Source organism: Chrysochloris asiatica, unplaced genomic scaffold, assembly GCF_000296735.1.
Source record: "Chrysochloris asiatica unplaced genomic scaffold, ChrAsi1.0 scaffold00057, whole genome shotgun sequence".
NCBI lineage: Eukaryota > Metazoa > Chordata > Mammalia > Afrosoricida > Chrysochloridae > Chrysochloris > Chrysochloris asiatica.
Genome location: NW_006408575.1, coordinates 4,297,101 through 4,314,878, shown reverse-complemented (window position 1 = coordinate 4,314,878; position 17,778 = coordinate 4,297,101). Strand labels below are relative to the sequence as shown.

The 17,778-nt window shown below is 42.8% G+C and overlaps 1 protein-coding gene across 1 annotated transcript; it reads right to left on the bottom strand.

Annotated features, from left to right (window-relative positions):
- Positions 1-14,577: 14,577 nt before the first annotated feature.
- SMIM3 (small integral membrane protein 3) lies at positions 14,578-14,760 on the bottom strand. The gene has a single exon (XM_006863890.1). The coding sequence runs from the start codon at positions 14,758-14,760 to the stop codon at positions 14,578-14,580; it is 183 nt and encodes a 60-aa protein (XP_006863952.1).
- Positions 14,761-17,778: the final 3,018 nt, after the last annotated feature.

Sequence of the window (17,778 nt, the reverse complement as noted above, 5' to 3'; positions counted from 1 at the left end):
TTTTGAAATATCTTTTTAAGAGTAGGGTTGGTACAGATAAGGAAAACTAGGATATGGGGGTCTCGTTGATCTGTGTTCCTATGGAAACTATTTGAATAGTTGTTTCATATGCATTTTTATTCACTTTTCAAACATGCTACTAAAGAATGCACCCAGATGCTAAACAAGCATTTGCAGCTTGTTGTACGGTAGGTGCTCAGCGCCAAGCAGATTCACAGGGTCAGGCAGCCGAAAGAACACTCAAGGTGCAGTGGGGAGATGGCTCATCCCTTTATTCAGCAAACAGCAGTCCGCTAGGTGGGAGGAGTTTCTGGTAGTCTCTTACCCATCTCCATCTCTCTCTGCTCTCAGAGATCTCTTGTGCTTTTTCCTTCTTTCTCATGTGGGAAGTTTCCCATGGCATATATACTACTACAGAAGGCATCATGCCAAATATGACTCACAGGTTATATAACAATACATCAGTCTAATATGGCGGCATGCATAGCAATGGCTTAACACCTTCTTGCTTCTGGCCAAATCACCAGGTCCATTCTCAGTTGTAAAGAGAGGGTCACTGATAAATTAATGTCACTTTCAGGCTAGTGCCACCTTCTGACCCAACACACCATCCCTTCAGGGACTCTCGCCTTACAACCTACACAATTACAAGGGTCTTCTGGTTAATCCCATGGCCAGTAGAGCAGAACACATTGTACCTATAACCTACAGCAACAGTACAAACTGCAACAGGGGCAAGAAATCATGCACAAGTTCTAATACTTTGGCTCTGGTTATCTTATACATAGAGTCTGTGGAGTTCCAAGTTTTCAACCTCATCCAGTTTCCAGCAAATGCAGGATGAATCTGCCAAGGTAGTCCAACAGCTGCAGTAACAGGAAGCTCAGTGCAAACCCAGCATGCCAATACCTTGGTCACTGAAGCCAGCATATGAGCCCATGCCACTAGGGTGTTCATAAGACCCTTATGGGCGGAAAGACAGGGAAGCCATAGGTACCAACATAGGTAAATCCTTGCCTGCAGGTAATACATAAGCTAATGTTTTTTCATGTGACAGGCCCAGCCTAGTCGTGAGTACCAAGACTTCTGTGCCAAATTATTTGAGGCTATAGCTTCCACATGTACCAATATTGGAGAGCTCATTATAGGCTACAGCCATAGAACAAAAGCTCCTTCCAAGATAGAGCTTCCCGTTGTTAATGAGGAGTTTGCCTCTACTTTAGGAGAACACGCTCCAGTTACCCACGGGGTTACTTGGATCTCCAGATCCACCCCCTATGTCCCAATCCCACCCATCACATATTGGTGGGGGGCGGAGGGGGTTGGTGTTTCACTTTCCATGGTGAAGTCCACTTGGCCCTTGTTCCTGGTTCTAGCATCCTGTTGGCCATCTGAACCCATAGCTGCATAAGGATAGCAGTCTAATGCAACAGCACCCCAACTGGGGCAAGGTTCTGTGCTCCAGCATTGCCCATTAAGGGCCTGTTCAGTTCCTTCAAGGCAAACCCCCTTCCAAGACTGAAACTCAATTGGAATACACTAGCAGGTATGTGGTCCTGCTGCTGACCACGTTGATCACCCATAAAGAGAAGTGGGGGCAAAACAACAATGAAGTTGTGAACTAAGTCCAACCACATTTAATAGACTCCTGTTAACCTGAATTGAGAACTGGTTAACCAGCAGTATGACCAGACCTGGGGACTCCTGAGCCCAGGGGCAGGGACTTGGCCCCAGAAGACTAGAATGCAGCTGATATAAAGTGAGGGGAGATGCACAAGAACACCCACACTTGCACATAGTACCCATTTCACCTGGCATCAATGGCTGGGAGACGAGAACACGACTAGAGGAAGACAGGAGAGGAACAAAAAAAAAGAAAAAAGGAAGAGTAACCCACTACAAGTGGATGAGCTTGACCTATGCTTATGGATGCAGTATGACAAAGGAGTGAACAAATCCCTACAGTGAGGATCGTTCCCACCCCCTTGGTACACAGGGTCGACAGAAATGGGGAACTTAAACATTGGCTACCCAAAATGGGGGGACTACAAAGGCAACAAGTGACTGGCTTACAAGCTTTCACAGGATACAGGGAAAGGTAGAATCTTAACTGAATTGTTTCCAACCTGTCTGGATAGGGTTAATAAAAGGTGAGGGGGGCGGAAAGACTCCTGTGGTTCAATCAGGAATGATTGCTAACAGTGAGTGTTGGAAAGGTAAATGTAAATGTTTGGTAACAAAAGAAGGAGCATGGCTGATTTTGCAGTCCAGGAGAGGAGATCCCTGGAACCATCAAGGGAGAAAAGCAAACTGTGAGACCCTGTCCCAGGAGGCAGCGACACTAGGGATGGAGGCAGGGATGATGACGTGGACAGAAGGAGCGGCTGGGGACTCTGGACTCAGGGAGGGAGAGGGGCTGTGTGCTGGTGGTTGGGGGGCAGGCGTGTGGGGTGTATCCTTTGGTTGTTTGATGATGCATGCAGGGGATTGTGAGCATTGCAATGAAACAAAATACAATAGGATGAATGTAAAGATAATGTTCACCCATGTAAACTAACACATAATTCACAATAAAAACTTATAATAATTAAAATTTTTAAAAAGGGCCTGTTCATACATGCAAGCGAAACTCTCTAACTGTAGTCTTCAGCCACAGACCCTGTAGGACATTCACACTCAGGATGTACTCAGGGATGGGGGATACATATATCTTATAGGCACAGGGAGGCAATCAGCCTATCCCCAAAGGCACACTGCCCACAGTATCCATCTATCACGACAGGAAGACCTGTGTACTTATCCGGGTGACCATACTGGAGGGAACACTCCTCTTCTGTATCCACCAGAGTCAGGATTCTCTGCACATAGCAGAGGACCAGTGGATTACCAAGTCCACATGTGGCTTCTGGTCCCTGCCCATCCCCTACAGCCATGGCCCTCTCCTTATTCAAACTGGAAGAGGGACCCCTGGTTTTCCTCCCAGGTACTGCATGGAGATCCCCAGTCTCAGGTGCCTAGTCTTTTCAGGGGTACTGCAGGACCCAACCCCCAGTCTCCTCCCCTTCTTCTTTATGGGTGATCAACGTGGTCAGCAGCAGGACCACATACCTGCTAGTGTATTCCAATTGAGTTTCAGTCTTGGAAGGGGGTTTGCCTTGAGGGAACTGAACAGGCCCTCTGAGTTAGTGTGCATGGGCTGCTTTGCAAAGACGACTCTCTTGATGGGGGTATTGCCTCTGGCGGCAGCAGCGGCATCCTCATCAGTCCCAATGCCCTCATCAGCCCCAATGCCCACATCTGCCCCGCTGGGATTTCAATACTCATCTTGCCTCTGGGGTGACAGGTACAGTATACTGGAATCCTGCAGTCCATCTGGTTTGGCCCGCAGCTCTCCACAGACTGCTCCCTGCAACAGAGACCACTGCAGCTGAACTAGCATGGCAGCATCTCCTGGAATTTCCGCTGCTTCTCCTAGGACAAAGCTGAAAGAAAGAACCTGGACAGGGGTCCCAGCCCCTAGCCACCTCTAGCCATTCCTGAGGGGGTGCCCAAGCTTCTCCAGCCTCATACTCCATAAAGGGGAATTTAGTCCTTTGTCACTCTTCCAAGCTACAGCATGCATATTCTTGGATGCTCACCTGCTCTCTGCTTCTCCTAAGCTAGCCACATGGTGGTCACCTCATGCACGGGTCATCCTACATATGGTCGCAAAATAGTCATTGTTGTTGTTAGGTGCCATTGAGTCGATACCGATTCATAGCAACCCTATGTACAACAGAACGAAACACTGCCCGGTCCTGGACCAACCTCACAATTGTTGCCATGCTTGACCCATTGATGCTGCCACTTTGCCAATCCCACTGGGGGAGATGGATTGGCATCTCCTGACAATATGTCCGAAGTATGAGAGACAAAGTTTGGCCAGTGTTCCCATGTTCTATTGGAACAACTGCCTCTTGGTCCATGTACAGGTTCCTCATGAGCACAAGTAGTGTTCTCGAATGCTCATTCTCTGCTTGTCATGATCCACACAATAAAAATCCTTTGTGTAGTCAATACAGCACAGGCAAACATCTTTCTGGTATTCTCTGCTTTCAGCCAAGATCTATCTGATGTCAACAATAATATCTCTCAATCCACATCCTCATCTGAATCTGGCTTGAACCTCGGGAAGTTCTCTGTCAATGTGTTGTTGCAGCCATTTTTGTATTATCTTTAGCAAAATGTTACTTGAATGTGATATTAACGATATTGTCTGATGATTTCTGCATTCCATTGGGTCACGTCCCTTTGGAATGGGCACAAATATGGAGCTTTTCTAGTCAGTTGGTCAAGTCTTCCAAATTTCTTGGCATAGATGAGTGAATGCCTCCAGTGCTGCATCAATTTGTTGTAAGATTTCAGTTTGTATTCCATCAATTCTTGGGGCTTTGTTCTTTAACAATGCCTTCAATGCACCTTGGACTTCTTCCTTCAGGATCATTGACTCTTGATCATATGCTAACTCTTGAAATGGTTGAACATCAACCATTTCTTTTTGGTACAGTGAGTCTGTGTATTCCTTCCTTCCATCTTCTTTTGATGCTTTCTTCATCATTCAATATTTTGCCCATTGTTGTTGTTGTTAAGTGCCATTGAGTTGTTCCTGACTCATAGTATCCCTGTATAGGGTTTCTAAGGAGTGACTGGTGAGTTTGAATGCCAACCTTGAAATTTAAACCGACCTTGTGATCAAGTGCTTATCCTACAGCGCCAAACCAGGACTCTAATTCCTTCAATATTTCAAGCTGAGGCTTAAATTCTCTCTTCAGTTCCCCCAGCTTGAGAAATGCTGAGCATATTCTTTTGGTTTTCTACCTCCAGGTCTTTTCACATTTCGTTATAATATTTGATTTTGTCTTCTTTAGCTGATCTTTGAAATTTTCTGTTCAGCTGTTTTACTTCCTCATTTCTTCCATTTGCTTTAGCATCTCTGTGCTGGAGAGCAAATTTCAGTGTCTCTTCTGACATCCATTTTGGTGTTTTCCTTCCTTCTTGTCTTCTTAATGATCTTTTGATTTCTTCCTGTATGATGTTCTTGATGCCATCTCACAACTCTTTTGATCTTTGGTCTTTAGTGTCTAATTCATAAAATCTGTTCTTCAGATGATCTCTAAATTCAGGTGGAATATAGTCAAGGTCATATTTTGGCTCTCGTAGACTGGTTTTCATTTTCTTCAGCTACAGCCTGAACTTGCATATGAGCAATTTGATGGTCTGTTCCAGTCTGCCCCTGGCCTTGTTTTGGCTGATGATATGAGCTTTTTTATCCTCTTTTTCCACAGATGTTGTCAATTTTATTTCTGTATATTCCATGTGTATAGTTGGATAGCTGGTGAGGTCCATGTGTATAGTTGTTTTTTATGTTATTTTAAAAAGGTATTTTCAATTAAGAAGTCATTGGTCTTACAAAATTCTATAATGCAATCTCCAGCATTGCTTCTATTACCAAGGTCATATTTTCCAACCACTGGTCCTTCTTCTTTGTTTCCAACCTTTGCATTTCAATCACCTGTGATTATCAATACATCTTGATTGCATGTTTGATCAATTTCAGTCTGAAGAAGTTGGTAGAATTCTTCAGTTTCATCATCACTGGCTTTAGTGGTTAGTGTATACATTTGAATAATAGTGATAATAACTGGTCTTCCTTGGAAGTGTATGGATGTTATCCTATCACAGACAGCATTGTACTTCAAGACTGATCTTCATATGTTCTTTTTGATGATGAATGCAACTCCATCCCTCCTCAAATTTCCTGGCATAGTAAACCATGTGATTTTCAAATTCAAAATGGCCAATATTACCCTTTTTGGCTCACTAATGCCTATGATAAGGAGCTCAGGGTCAGCAGTTCGAAACTACCAGCTGTTCCATGGGAGAAAGATGAGGCTTTCTGCTCCCGTAAAGATTTATAGCCTTGGAAACCCTGTACAGGTTCGCTATGAGTTGGAACTGACTCCACGGCACATAATAACAGCAACAATAATGCCTATGATATCCATGTTTATGCATTCCATTTCATTTTTGACCATACTTCATACTTTCCATGTTCCTATTTTTAATGAATGTTTATAGCTGTTTCTCTTCATTTTGAGTTGTGCTCTGCCAGCAAAGAAAGGTCCCAAAGGTCCATTCATGTCATCATAGTCAACTCTACTTTGAGGAGGCAGCTCTTCCCCAATTGTATTTTGAGTGCCTTCCAAGCTGAGGGGCTCATTTTCTGGGACTATAGCTGCCAATATTCTGGTGCTCTTCATCAAGTTTCAGTATTCAATAATCTGGTGCTGACAGTGTTCCACTGCTATTCATAAGGTTTTCTGTGACTTAAAGATGAGTGGTGGTGTGCGCAGATAGGGCCCTAACTTTCCTGTGTATGAGGCGCCACACAGAAGCATGTGTGGAAGTAATCCCTGCACCAAAGTGATCATTGTGGTTGACTCATTCACTGGGTAATTTTTCTTATGGCACCCAGATAAGCTCAGGAAACAGGGGGACACATTCCTCCCCCCAAGTCTCAATGTGATTTTCTCAGGATGGTGATTCTGTAAGTGTATGGTGTCCCTGGGTACCATGCTTGGGCCAGACTCGGCATCACCCATTCTGCTTCATTAGAGAAAATTCTATCATCAGACTCTTCTGCATCTGACAATGGGCGAGTAATGGGCAGAAGTTCATGCACTGGTTTCAGAGGTATAATCTTGTGTTTAAGAAACTGAGGTGTCCATGAAAAAATGAACTTAGTTGTTCTCAATCTACCCTTTGAAAATGGAAACTGGGCCTTAGTATACTTACATAAACAGTCTGAGCCTTTTACTGCTATTCATATGAAAGTCGGGTGATGTCAGAAGAGAATAGTTATCAGAGGACTGAGTTATCTGACTCACTTTAAGCTTTGTGACTTTCTGAGGTCACATGGAGTGGCTATGTGTGAGGCCCAGACCTTTCATGAAGCATTCAGGCTTTCTTCTCCTCGAAAATTTGGGGCAAGCCTTCCAATGTTTTGTGATATTGATGTGTTTATGGACCTTTTATGAGTTACTTGGGGAAAGGCATTTGCACTCTTCTAACAGCTTGTTGCTAAGTATTTTCAGTTTTCAGTGTTCCAAAAGAAGGAGAGTGTTGAAAACAACAAAAAACTGCACATTTTAAAACTGGGGGATGATCTTCTAAAACTCAAAAACTCTTTAGATGTGGCATGCTTTGAAAGATAGTTGATAATATAATTAGACAGAGGAATATAGTTAAGAAGCTTTAAATGAATAAAATGAATTCTTGGAAAAATTTTCCAATGCACATCTATAACCTACCATAACTACCCAGTGCTTAAAAAAATGTGTAAAATTATTATACTAGCTTCTAAAATATGTACTTTACCAAGATTTTCTCTCACTGTGTCTTCTCTCTTATTCATCCCACCTCACTTCCTCAAACAAGTCACTCAAGTTTTTTTCTCACTTGAGCTACATGGGGATCTTCATCAGTTCACAAAATCTACTATTACTTCGGGTTACATTTGGTCTTGCCATTCAGTCCAAATAAAGGGACTTTTTCTCATCTTCTCTGGAAGATTTCTCATTCTCTTCTTTTTCCAAATTCCTGTTCAAGTGCCATTTCCTTTTGATGCCTAGCTGAAACTTTCACAAGAAGATATCTATCTCTTTATTCTCAAACATTTGATCATTCTTATAATATTTTGATAAGTCCTAGTGTGGCACTGTGGGTTAATGAGCTGAACTGCAAAGTTAGTTTGAACCTCAAGGTCAGCAGTTCAGCTTATCAGCCACTCCTAGGAAAACCTGCACAGGGTCATTATATGTTGAAATGGACTCAACAGCACTTAACAGTAATAGTTTTGGCTCAGTTACAGTTGCCTGTGGGTTCCACAATGGCACCTTTATGCAAGAAGTACAGTGTACAGACTGATGCCTAACTAATTAAGTTGAAATCCTACTTAAGTTACTCATTAGCCATATGATTTTAAGTTTTGCTTTATTGTAGTAAAAAAAAAAAAAAAAGATGACAAATATTTGCTATTTTAGTCATTTCTAAGTGTGGCACTGTAGGATTAGCACTGGACTGCTAACCACAAAGTCAGTGGTTCACACTCATCAGCCACTCCTCCGAAAGAAACCCTATGTCGGCTCACTAAGAGTTGGAACAGACTCAACAGCACTCAATAACAACAGTAGATTTTCAACATATATTTTCATTCATTAAAAGGATGTTGGATAAACTCTATGTAACCTGCATTTTGTAAAAACGTTAATATTTTGCCACATTTAAGCATCTATGTAACAAAACTTTTCATGGCAACCTGACATGAGCTACATGATTTTAGTCAAGCCACTTCCCATCTCTGTCTTGCTTTGTTCATCTGGAAACAGGGGTTAATATAATACCTACATCAAAGGAACGATTTTAGAATTAAATGAGTTGATCCTATTAACAAAGGAGCTCTGGTAGCGTAGTGGTTACGAATCGGGCTGTGAACAGCAAGGTCAGCGGTTCGAAACTACCAGTTGTTCCGCAGGAGAAAGATGAGACTTTCTGCTCCCTTAAAGATTTACAACCTCGGAAACCCTGTACAGGGTCACTATGAGTCAGAACCGACTCCATAGCACATTACAGCAACAACATTAACAAACACTTAACAGTTCCGGACATATAGTAAAAACAGAGTTGCTGAGTGCCTCTGAGTCGGCTCCAACTCAGAGCAACCCTATATAGGGTTTCCAGGGAGTGGCTGGTGAATTTGAACCACTGATCCCAAAGTGCCACACCAGGACTCCAAAAACAGGGTTAGCTTTTATTATTTAACGTTATAACCCTTAGTATTTCCTACATATATGATCATGCCTGACTGACACAGATTCCTTAAAACAACAGCAACACAAACTAGAATAAGCAAAGGTCAAAATATAAAAATCAACTGCAATTCTATACAGTACCTACAAAATGAAATGAGAGGGGTTAAGACCATTTGTAGTGTTATAAAATAAATAGAACAAAATGCTGAAGAATGAATTTAAGAAAAGATGTGCAAAATCTATACCTTAATATAGCAAAATACCACTGCCCCAAATTAGAGAATAAATAATAAATGGAGAGGTATAGGATGTTCGTTGTTGTTGTTAGGTTGCGTCTGTTAGGTGTTGTGCATAGCAACGTCATGCACCACAGACAAAACACAGCCCAGTCCTGTGTCATCCTCACAATTGTTTTGTTTGAGCCCATTGTTGTTGCCACTGTGCCAATCCAGCTCATTGAGGGTCTTCTCCAGAGAGGGTCCTTCCTGACAACATGTCCAAAAGACCCAGTCTTGTCATCGTCACTTCCAGGGAACATGAAAACAGTAACAGACTTTTAGGTTAACTGCTTGATTTGAAAAAAGATCTGTATCGCCCTCTGGTGGACTGCCTAAAAATTCTTTACATTCCTTCACCTCAAAAACATGGGGTCATTCATTTTCTCATTTAATTCTGATACCTTTCATTAGAGTCCTGGTGTGGCACTGTGGGATCAGCAGTGGACTTCTCGGAAGCCCTATACAGAATCGCTATGAGTTGGAACTGATTTGATGGCACTTAACAACAACCTTTCTTTATTTATTTCCTCTTTACAGACCATGGGGTCAGTCTCAGAAAGACTAGGCAACACACATAGAGCCTAAGTCCCACATCCACCAATTCTCAGTCAACTGTTTCTCAGGGCTTAAATTGGACAAGATTAATCCTATGCTATCAGAAATTCAAAGGAGGTCTGGTGGCGTAGTGGTTACGAATCGGGCTGCGAACTTTAAGGTCAGCAGTTTGAAACTACCAGCCGCTCCGGGGGAGAAAGATGAGGCTTTCTGCTCCCGTAAAGATTTACAGCCTTGGAAACCCTGTACAGGGTCACTATGGGTTGAAACCGACTCGACGGCACTTAACAATATCAGAAATTCAAACCAGATTCAGAAGAGGACATGGAACTAAGGATATCATTGTGGATGTAAGATGTGAATCTTGGCTGAAAGAAGAGAATACCAGACAGATGTTTACTTGTGTTTTATTGACTATGGAACGCATTCAGCTGTTTGAATCACAACAAACTATGGATAACATAGAGAAGAATGAGTATGCTAGAACACTTAACTGTGCTCATGAGGAGCCTGTACAGAGACCAAAAGGCAGTTATTCAAACAGAACCAAGGAATATGAACAGTCTTAAATCAGGAAAGGTGTGCGACAGGGTTGTATTCTTTCACCATACTTATTCAATCTGTATGTTGAGTAAATAATCCAAGAAACTGGATTATATGAAGAAGAATGTGGCATCAGGATTGTAGGAAGACTCATTAACAATCTGAGATATGCAAATGACACAACCTTGCTTACTGTTAGTGAAAAGGACTTGAAATACTGATTAACACAAAAGATGAGTCAGGCATCGGCTGCAGTCATCCATTGGTCCAAACCATCAAGTTTGTTGCTATTACTGAGGTTTATAATTACTATGCTGCAGAAGAGTAAAGGTACGTGGGATGTTGATAATTGTTACTGGATGATATAGACTATGTGGAATGAGAGGAAGAACCAAAGTTAACACCTGGAATTGTGGTATACAGTCCTAGGGAGTTGCTGATTCCATTTCTTGACATCAGACACACTCAGGAAGACAGCCTAAGGAGACAAACTTCAGGTGTTACGTTTCTGTAAAAGTAGGCCCATTGGCCAAAAAATGACGGTTAAAGATAACACTGGATATGTTATTGTTCTTGTTAAGTGCTGTGGAGTCTGTTCCGACCCAGAGCAACCCTGAGTAGGATTTGGCTCTTTGGGTTAATGCTCTAACCTGCGAGGTGGTGTTGGCAGTTCAGGCTCACCAGATACTCCTCGGAAACCCTATACAGGGTCGCTATGGGTCGGAATCGACTTAAAGGCACTTCATTTCATAAGGTTTCCAAGGAATGACTGGTGATCTTGAACAGCCGACCCTGTGTTTCAAACAAAACTGGATATATGTACTTTGAATTCAGTGGAGTTATTAGGTCATTAAGGAGCTCTGGTAGCATAGTGGTTACAAGTCAGGCTGCCAACCTCAAGGTCAACAGTTTGAAACTACCAGCGGTTCCACGGAAGAAAGATGAGGTATTCTGTTCCCATAAAGATTTACAGCCTTGGAAACCCTGTTCAGGGTCACTATGAGTCGGAGATGACTCCACGCACGGTACTTAACAACATTAGGTCATTTGGAGTTGTTGCTGCTGTATGCCGTGGAGTCACATAGTGACCCAGGATAGTATTTCAGAGACTGTAAACCTTTGAGAGCAGAAAGCCTCATCTTTCTCCTGAGGAACAGTTGGTGAATTCACAGGGCTGACCTTGAGGCTAGCAACTTACCATGTAACCCACTAGCTATCAGGGCTCCTTCATCACTCCCTTTAAATCTTATTGGAAGTTTCCAAGAGCCAATCCAGTATTGGAATATTGTAGTTCCTAGGATAATTCATGGAGTCCTGGTGTGGTGCTGCACGGTAATATGTTAGACTGCAAGGTCAGTTTAAACCAAAATGTCGGTGGTTCAAACCCACCAGCCACTCTTGAGAACCCCTATACAGAGTTGCTATGGGTCAGAACCTACTCTATGCACTTAACAACATAATTCATGGAAGTGTATGAGTGTGTATCAGAAGTGTATATTATATGCGGTAACCTTCCTTACAGCTACACTCTAGAGATACACACACACTTCCCTGAGTTATCCTATTTGTTCCTTGAAGTCGGTTCCTACTCAGCGACCATTTACAGGGTTTCAAAGGCTTTTCAATCTTTTGTAGAAGCAGAAAGCCTCATCTTTTTCCCGTAGAACAGTTAGTGGGCTCAAACTACTGATCTTATGGTTGGTTCTCAGTCCAAAGCTTATTCCATAGAGCCACCACCCTCCTATGAACTACAAGAGTTTCTATAAACATATTTATGCACCATCTTTAAAAACACCTCCTATAGTTTACTTTGTTGTTGGTTTTGGCGCCTTCGAGTCGATTGCGACTTACAGCGATTCCGAGGAAAGTTGGTGGGTTTAATCTGTCTACTTAGTGGTTGACAGTCCAGTGCTGATCCTACAATGCTACACCAAACCTATCCAAATCTTTAAGCATAGAGTTTTGCTCATAAACTGAATAATTCATTATTATTTGATACAATTATTAATTTCTAAGTAAATCCTGAAACAATAGAAATGCCTGCTACTTTATTATAGTTGTTGTTATTGTTAAGTGCCGTCGAGTCAGTTCCGACCCGTAGCGACCCCGTAAAGGGTTTCCGAGGCTGTAAATCTTTGGTGGTGGCTGTGTGCCATGGAGTCGGTTTGAACGCATAGCGACCTTGTACAGGGTTTCCAAGGCTGTAAATCTTTACGGGAGTAGAAAGCCTCATCTTTCTCCTGCGGAACCACTGGTAGTATCGAACTGCTGACCTTAAGGTTAGCAGCCCAACTCGTAACCACTATGCTACCAGAGCTCCTTTTTATTTATAGTAAATGTTTTAAATGTTGTGGTTGCTGTTAAGTGTCATGGAGTCATCCAATTCATAGTGACCCTGTACAGTGTTTCCAAGGAGCGGCTGATGAGCTTGAACCTCCAACCTTGCAGTTCAAACCAACCTTGTGGTGGAGTGCTAAAGCACCGCACCAGAACTCCAGGTGTTAAATAGGGCCTAGCAGTTCACTTAAGTAACAAAAAATGATAGAAATAGTTACATGTGAGTCAATAATAAGAAATTAAATGAAATAACTGTAATTAATGTCTGCTTACTGACTGAAATGAATTCTTTCACCTCACATAATAAAATTATTTATGTAAGAAGAGTACCCACATGTTCTGATCCATATCTTACCCAGACCCATCATCCAAAGAAGAAATATACCCAATCTGCACGGTCCCAGTCAGTTATTTGGTGGGAGTTAGAGACTATGGCTAGAAAAGTATATTAAATAATTCACTGCGTTGCACGTGTTCACCTAAATATCACGAGCACCTCTAACTCAACATGCCCAGTATTAAGTTCATTATGTTCCAGATGTTTTCCCTCCCAGTTTATTCTACAACAGTGTAAGTAGTACGCGCTTATCCAAGCCAAAACCCTGAAAATCAATTTGATTAATCTAGTTCCTTTTATGTTCCTACATCATGTACCATTGAATCAATTCTAATAGCAACCCCATGTGACAGAGTAGAAAAAGCCTCGTATGGTTTTCTGGACTGTAATCATTAAGGGGGCAGATCGCCAGGTCTTTGTTTCACGGAGTTGCTGAGTGGGTTCAAACCTCCAACCTTTTGATTACCAACAAGTACTTAACTATTGCACCACCAGAACTCCGCACACTCTCTCTAAGGCCCATAAACTCCATGGAATCCTTTCACCTGAGTTCCTGAATTTAATAGGTACTCTTTAAAGAATGACCTCAGACACGTGCATTCAAATACTTTATTGGAAATTACTTGTGTACATCAATATAATCAGAGTAAAAACATTACTTCCATACAATAATATCCTCATATCTGTGCTATCATCTTATATAATTTAATAAATCCCAGGATATTCCTGATTTGGGTATCAAAGAGCTTAACTGATTCCAAAATGTCCCTATATAAATACAACTATAGGAGCCTGTAAAATAACCATCATTGTTTTGAGTTGATTCCAAAGTCCTGGAAACATCTCTTAACGTATAAGTGTTGGCAGTGTGGGCGGGAGGGGATGAAAGGCAAACATGTTATACAATTGGCTTAATTATAGTGATTTTCTGTGGGAAACACAAAAAGATATGGACTAGAGATCCCAAAAGCTGGGTAGGGAACTCAGTCCCCTGCATTTTCCAAAACTGCTTGAATGCCATAGGTAACAGAGAGGTTACCAGTGCAGAAAGAAAAAAAGCATAACAGTCTACCACGCGGGTGCCCTCAGCACTGAGAAGAAAAGGCAGAGCCTTCCTCCAGGTTGTAGAGGGGCAGAGATTCTGGCAAACAGAAGGCTCTCAGAAGTTCTACCCATCTTCCCACCCCATCTCCCTGCCATGTTCAGTTCCCTTCCACCAAGAAAATCAGAGAAACTGACACCTCAGAGAAAATAACTTGGAGCCCATGTGTTGCTGTCCCCTAAGAATGAGTACAGAGTGCCCTTTGGTTCGGTCTGAGGGGCACTGGCAAAGGCTGCTCTGCCTCCATGTCATCCTCACCACTTTGAAGTCCACCATCAGCAACTAGGTTCTTTGGTTCTTCAAAGCTTCCCAGCACTCATCAACAGCACCTTGTATATGTGTGGTGGCTTGACTGCTCACAAACAGCTTAAACCTCTCACCTCCTATGAGGTAGGAAGACCAGAGATCACCGTCCTCATTGGAAAGATAAAGAACCTGGAGCTCACAGAGTTAGGTATCTTGACCAAACTTGCACAGCTGGCCAGTGGCCAAATCGAAATCAAAACTCAGTTCTCCTCTCACATAGACAGCTCCAGGTCCTCCTGTCATCCCTCATCTTGCCTTCTTGGGAGGTCCTCAGACTGCTCCATTGAGGACAGGATGAGTCCGCATGCGATAGATGATAACGGCAGTGGCCGGGCACAGCAACAAAGATGTCATGATGACAATGGTGGCCAGGATGATGAGGACAATCACCCAGATATCCAGGATATGTTTGGGGAGCGCAGCATCTGTCGGCACCTGGTTGATGGCATCCATGATCCTTCACCTGTAACAGACAGGAGAGGGGAAATCACTACTGTGTACCCTCCACTGGAGTTGAAAGGAAACCTATTCCAGGAGTCAGAGCCTGTGTGATCTCTAACCAAACCAAACCAAACCCACTACCATTAAGTCAGTTCTGATTCACAACAACTCTGTCTATATAGGGCTTCCAAGATGGTTCATCTTCACAGGAGCAGACAACCTCATCTTTCTCCTGTGGAGCAGCTGGTGGTTTGGACCATCAACTTTGGGGTTAGTAATACCTAGCCCACAGCACTACCAGAGCTCCTTGTAAGATTTTTAAGGTCCCTTAATTGATAATAATAGTTTCATTTATGCATATTATGTGCCAAGGTCCCTGGGTGGCACAAAAGGATTGTGCTCTATATTGGCCTATACATTGGTGGTTCAAATCCATCCAGTGGCACCATGGAAGAGAAGTCTAGCAATCTGATCTCATAAAGATGACAGCCGAGAAAATTCTGGAAAGCTGAACTTCATTGAAAGGTTAGAGGAGTGAATTAGGTGCTTGCTGGGAAGAGAAGTTGAGCAGAGATGGTAACAGAGGGAGACTGACTGGTGAACAGCCGGCCAGACACACCACCAACTATCTTGAACTTTTATAAGCAGCTTTGTCAACGAAGATGGTCTGGTAGAGGACATTCACAGGAGACAAGAAAGGTGCACTCCCCTGATAACCAGTGGTGTGGCTAACTCTCATCCAACCCCAGCACAGACTCTGCTCTCCAGTTCAGAGTCATATGGTTGGGAATCACGCTAGTGTGAGGCTGGGGCCAGCTATACCGTTTTGATGCACCATTTTGATGCCTGGATTCAGGAGGACTTGTCTCCATACCTGCAGAACCTACAGAGTCACTAGACCAGCATTTAACCAATCACCCGACCCCAAGCTGCCCTGTGGTCCCAACAGACACTAAAACCAGCTCTCTAAAGGGCTTCTACAAACTGCTTCTGGATTGAGTGCCCTGAACATAGATAACACCGAGGCCATAGGACGTTATCCATCCAGGGCCTGGAACTTGCTGTCACATCCCTCCTACACCTGACTAATAAGCTCCTTGACTTGCAGGAGCACCCAGAGTTGTCACCTCTCTGGGTCCAAATCAGCTGCACTGACTTATAGGGGTTTGTTTGTTTTTTTTTAAGGGAGAGGGTTGGGTTTTTTTCCTTTTGCTGTTTCATTGTTTTTGTTTACCTATTCTTTCTCCGCCTCCTTCTTCTCTTTCCATTCCCTACATTTTATCCTTTCTATAGATGGACTCAAGCGTGGCAACAACAGTGAGGAAGGCCCAGGATCAGGCAGTGTTTCGTTCTGATGTGCTTAAGGTCACTATGGGTCGGTACCGACTCGATGGCACCTAACAACAACAACAATGTCCACTTTTGTTTTTTCTCCTTCTTTTTGTCATTTTCCCCCTTCTGGTCTTTCTTTACTACTCTCTACTATCTTTTTCTTTTCATCTCCTTCTCCCTGGTTTTTCTAAGTGTTTTTATTTCATCCTTTTCTCCTTATTTTCCTTATTTTTCTCTCCCGGAACTCCATTTTCCTGTACCTCTTTTCTCTTTTTAGCTATTCTTCAGTGTTATTGTTTTTTTTTTAATTTCTTCCTTTTATTTTCTCTCTTATTTTTATCTTCTATACCAGTTCCCTATCTCTCTTTTGTCTTTATAGTTATTTTATTTTATTTTTTTTCTGGTTGCTCCCTGTTTTTTATATCTTGTTTCCTTTATTATTTTCTCTTTTCATTTCTGATTCCTTGTTTACTTATTCTCTTTTGTTTCCTTGTTTTGGGGGAGGAAAGAAGGGTTTATCTGTTTCTCACCCGAAAGGAGACAGTAACCACATCCACACAGTCCAGTCACAACTGTACCTTCCTAAAGGCCCACCCAAAGAGCAAGAGCCAATACCAACTCTTATATCATATAATCAAGGCTAGACAACAGCCAACACCAGTCAAATCCACCCTAACCTGAGGTGAATGAATGGCAGACAGAGAGAACGGTGCTGTCCATACTTCAATTCTCTAAGTACAGCCACAGGAGATAGCAGGTGAGAGCCTAAGAACACATCAACATGGAATCATCAATTAAATACAAATACAGCAACACCACTATGCCCTAGAGACAACAGACCATTTTAGCTCACATGAAGAAACAAGAGAGAATGGTTCAAACAAACAACCAAGATACAGAACCAGAAAACATTTCTGAGGAAGAAAATGTAATGGAACTAACTGAAAAAATTTTCAAAAGAATGACATTTATGTGGACCCAGTTGGGGACCTGGTTGGCAAGCAGTGTGAAGAGGTCTGGGGACTCTTGGGCCCAGAGTCAGTGGCGTGGCCACGGAGGACTCGAGAGGAGAGTGGAGCTACCAGCTGACAGGACGAGAGGACATATGCACAGGAGCACCCACACTTGCAGATGATACCCACGTGACCTGGACCGGATGACTGGATGATCGGAGCTCAACCGGCAGAGGAAAGAAGAGGGAAAAAAGAAAGAAAAAAAAAAAGAGTGAGCTGATGCAGTCTGATGAACTTGACCTATACCTGTGGAGCAGCGATTCAAAAGAGGGAACAAATCCTCACAGCGAGAAACATTCACATACACCCCCACACACAGAGTGGATGGAGAAGGGCAGCTTGGACATTGGATACTCAAATGGGGAGGGGGAGACTACTAAGGCAAGAAGTGACTGGCTTACAAGCTTTCAAGAGGGAACCTGGTGCTAGGGAGCATGGCAGAAGGCAGAATCTCCAGTAGGTACTATTCAATCTGTCTGGGTGGAGCTGATGAAAGGAGATACAGATGAGTAACTCGTGATACTGTAGTGAATAATGCTTGTTGGGACGGATTATAAGGGTTGGAAATGCAGAGGTGGAGGTTTTGTAGCAAGGAAGGGAGTGATTAATTCTACAGGATAGGAGCAGAGGCCTCTGGGACCATCAACAGAGAAGAGCCGAGAGCGGGACCCTGCCCAGAGAAACA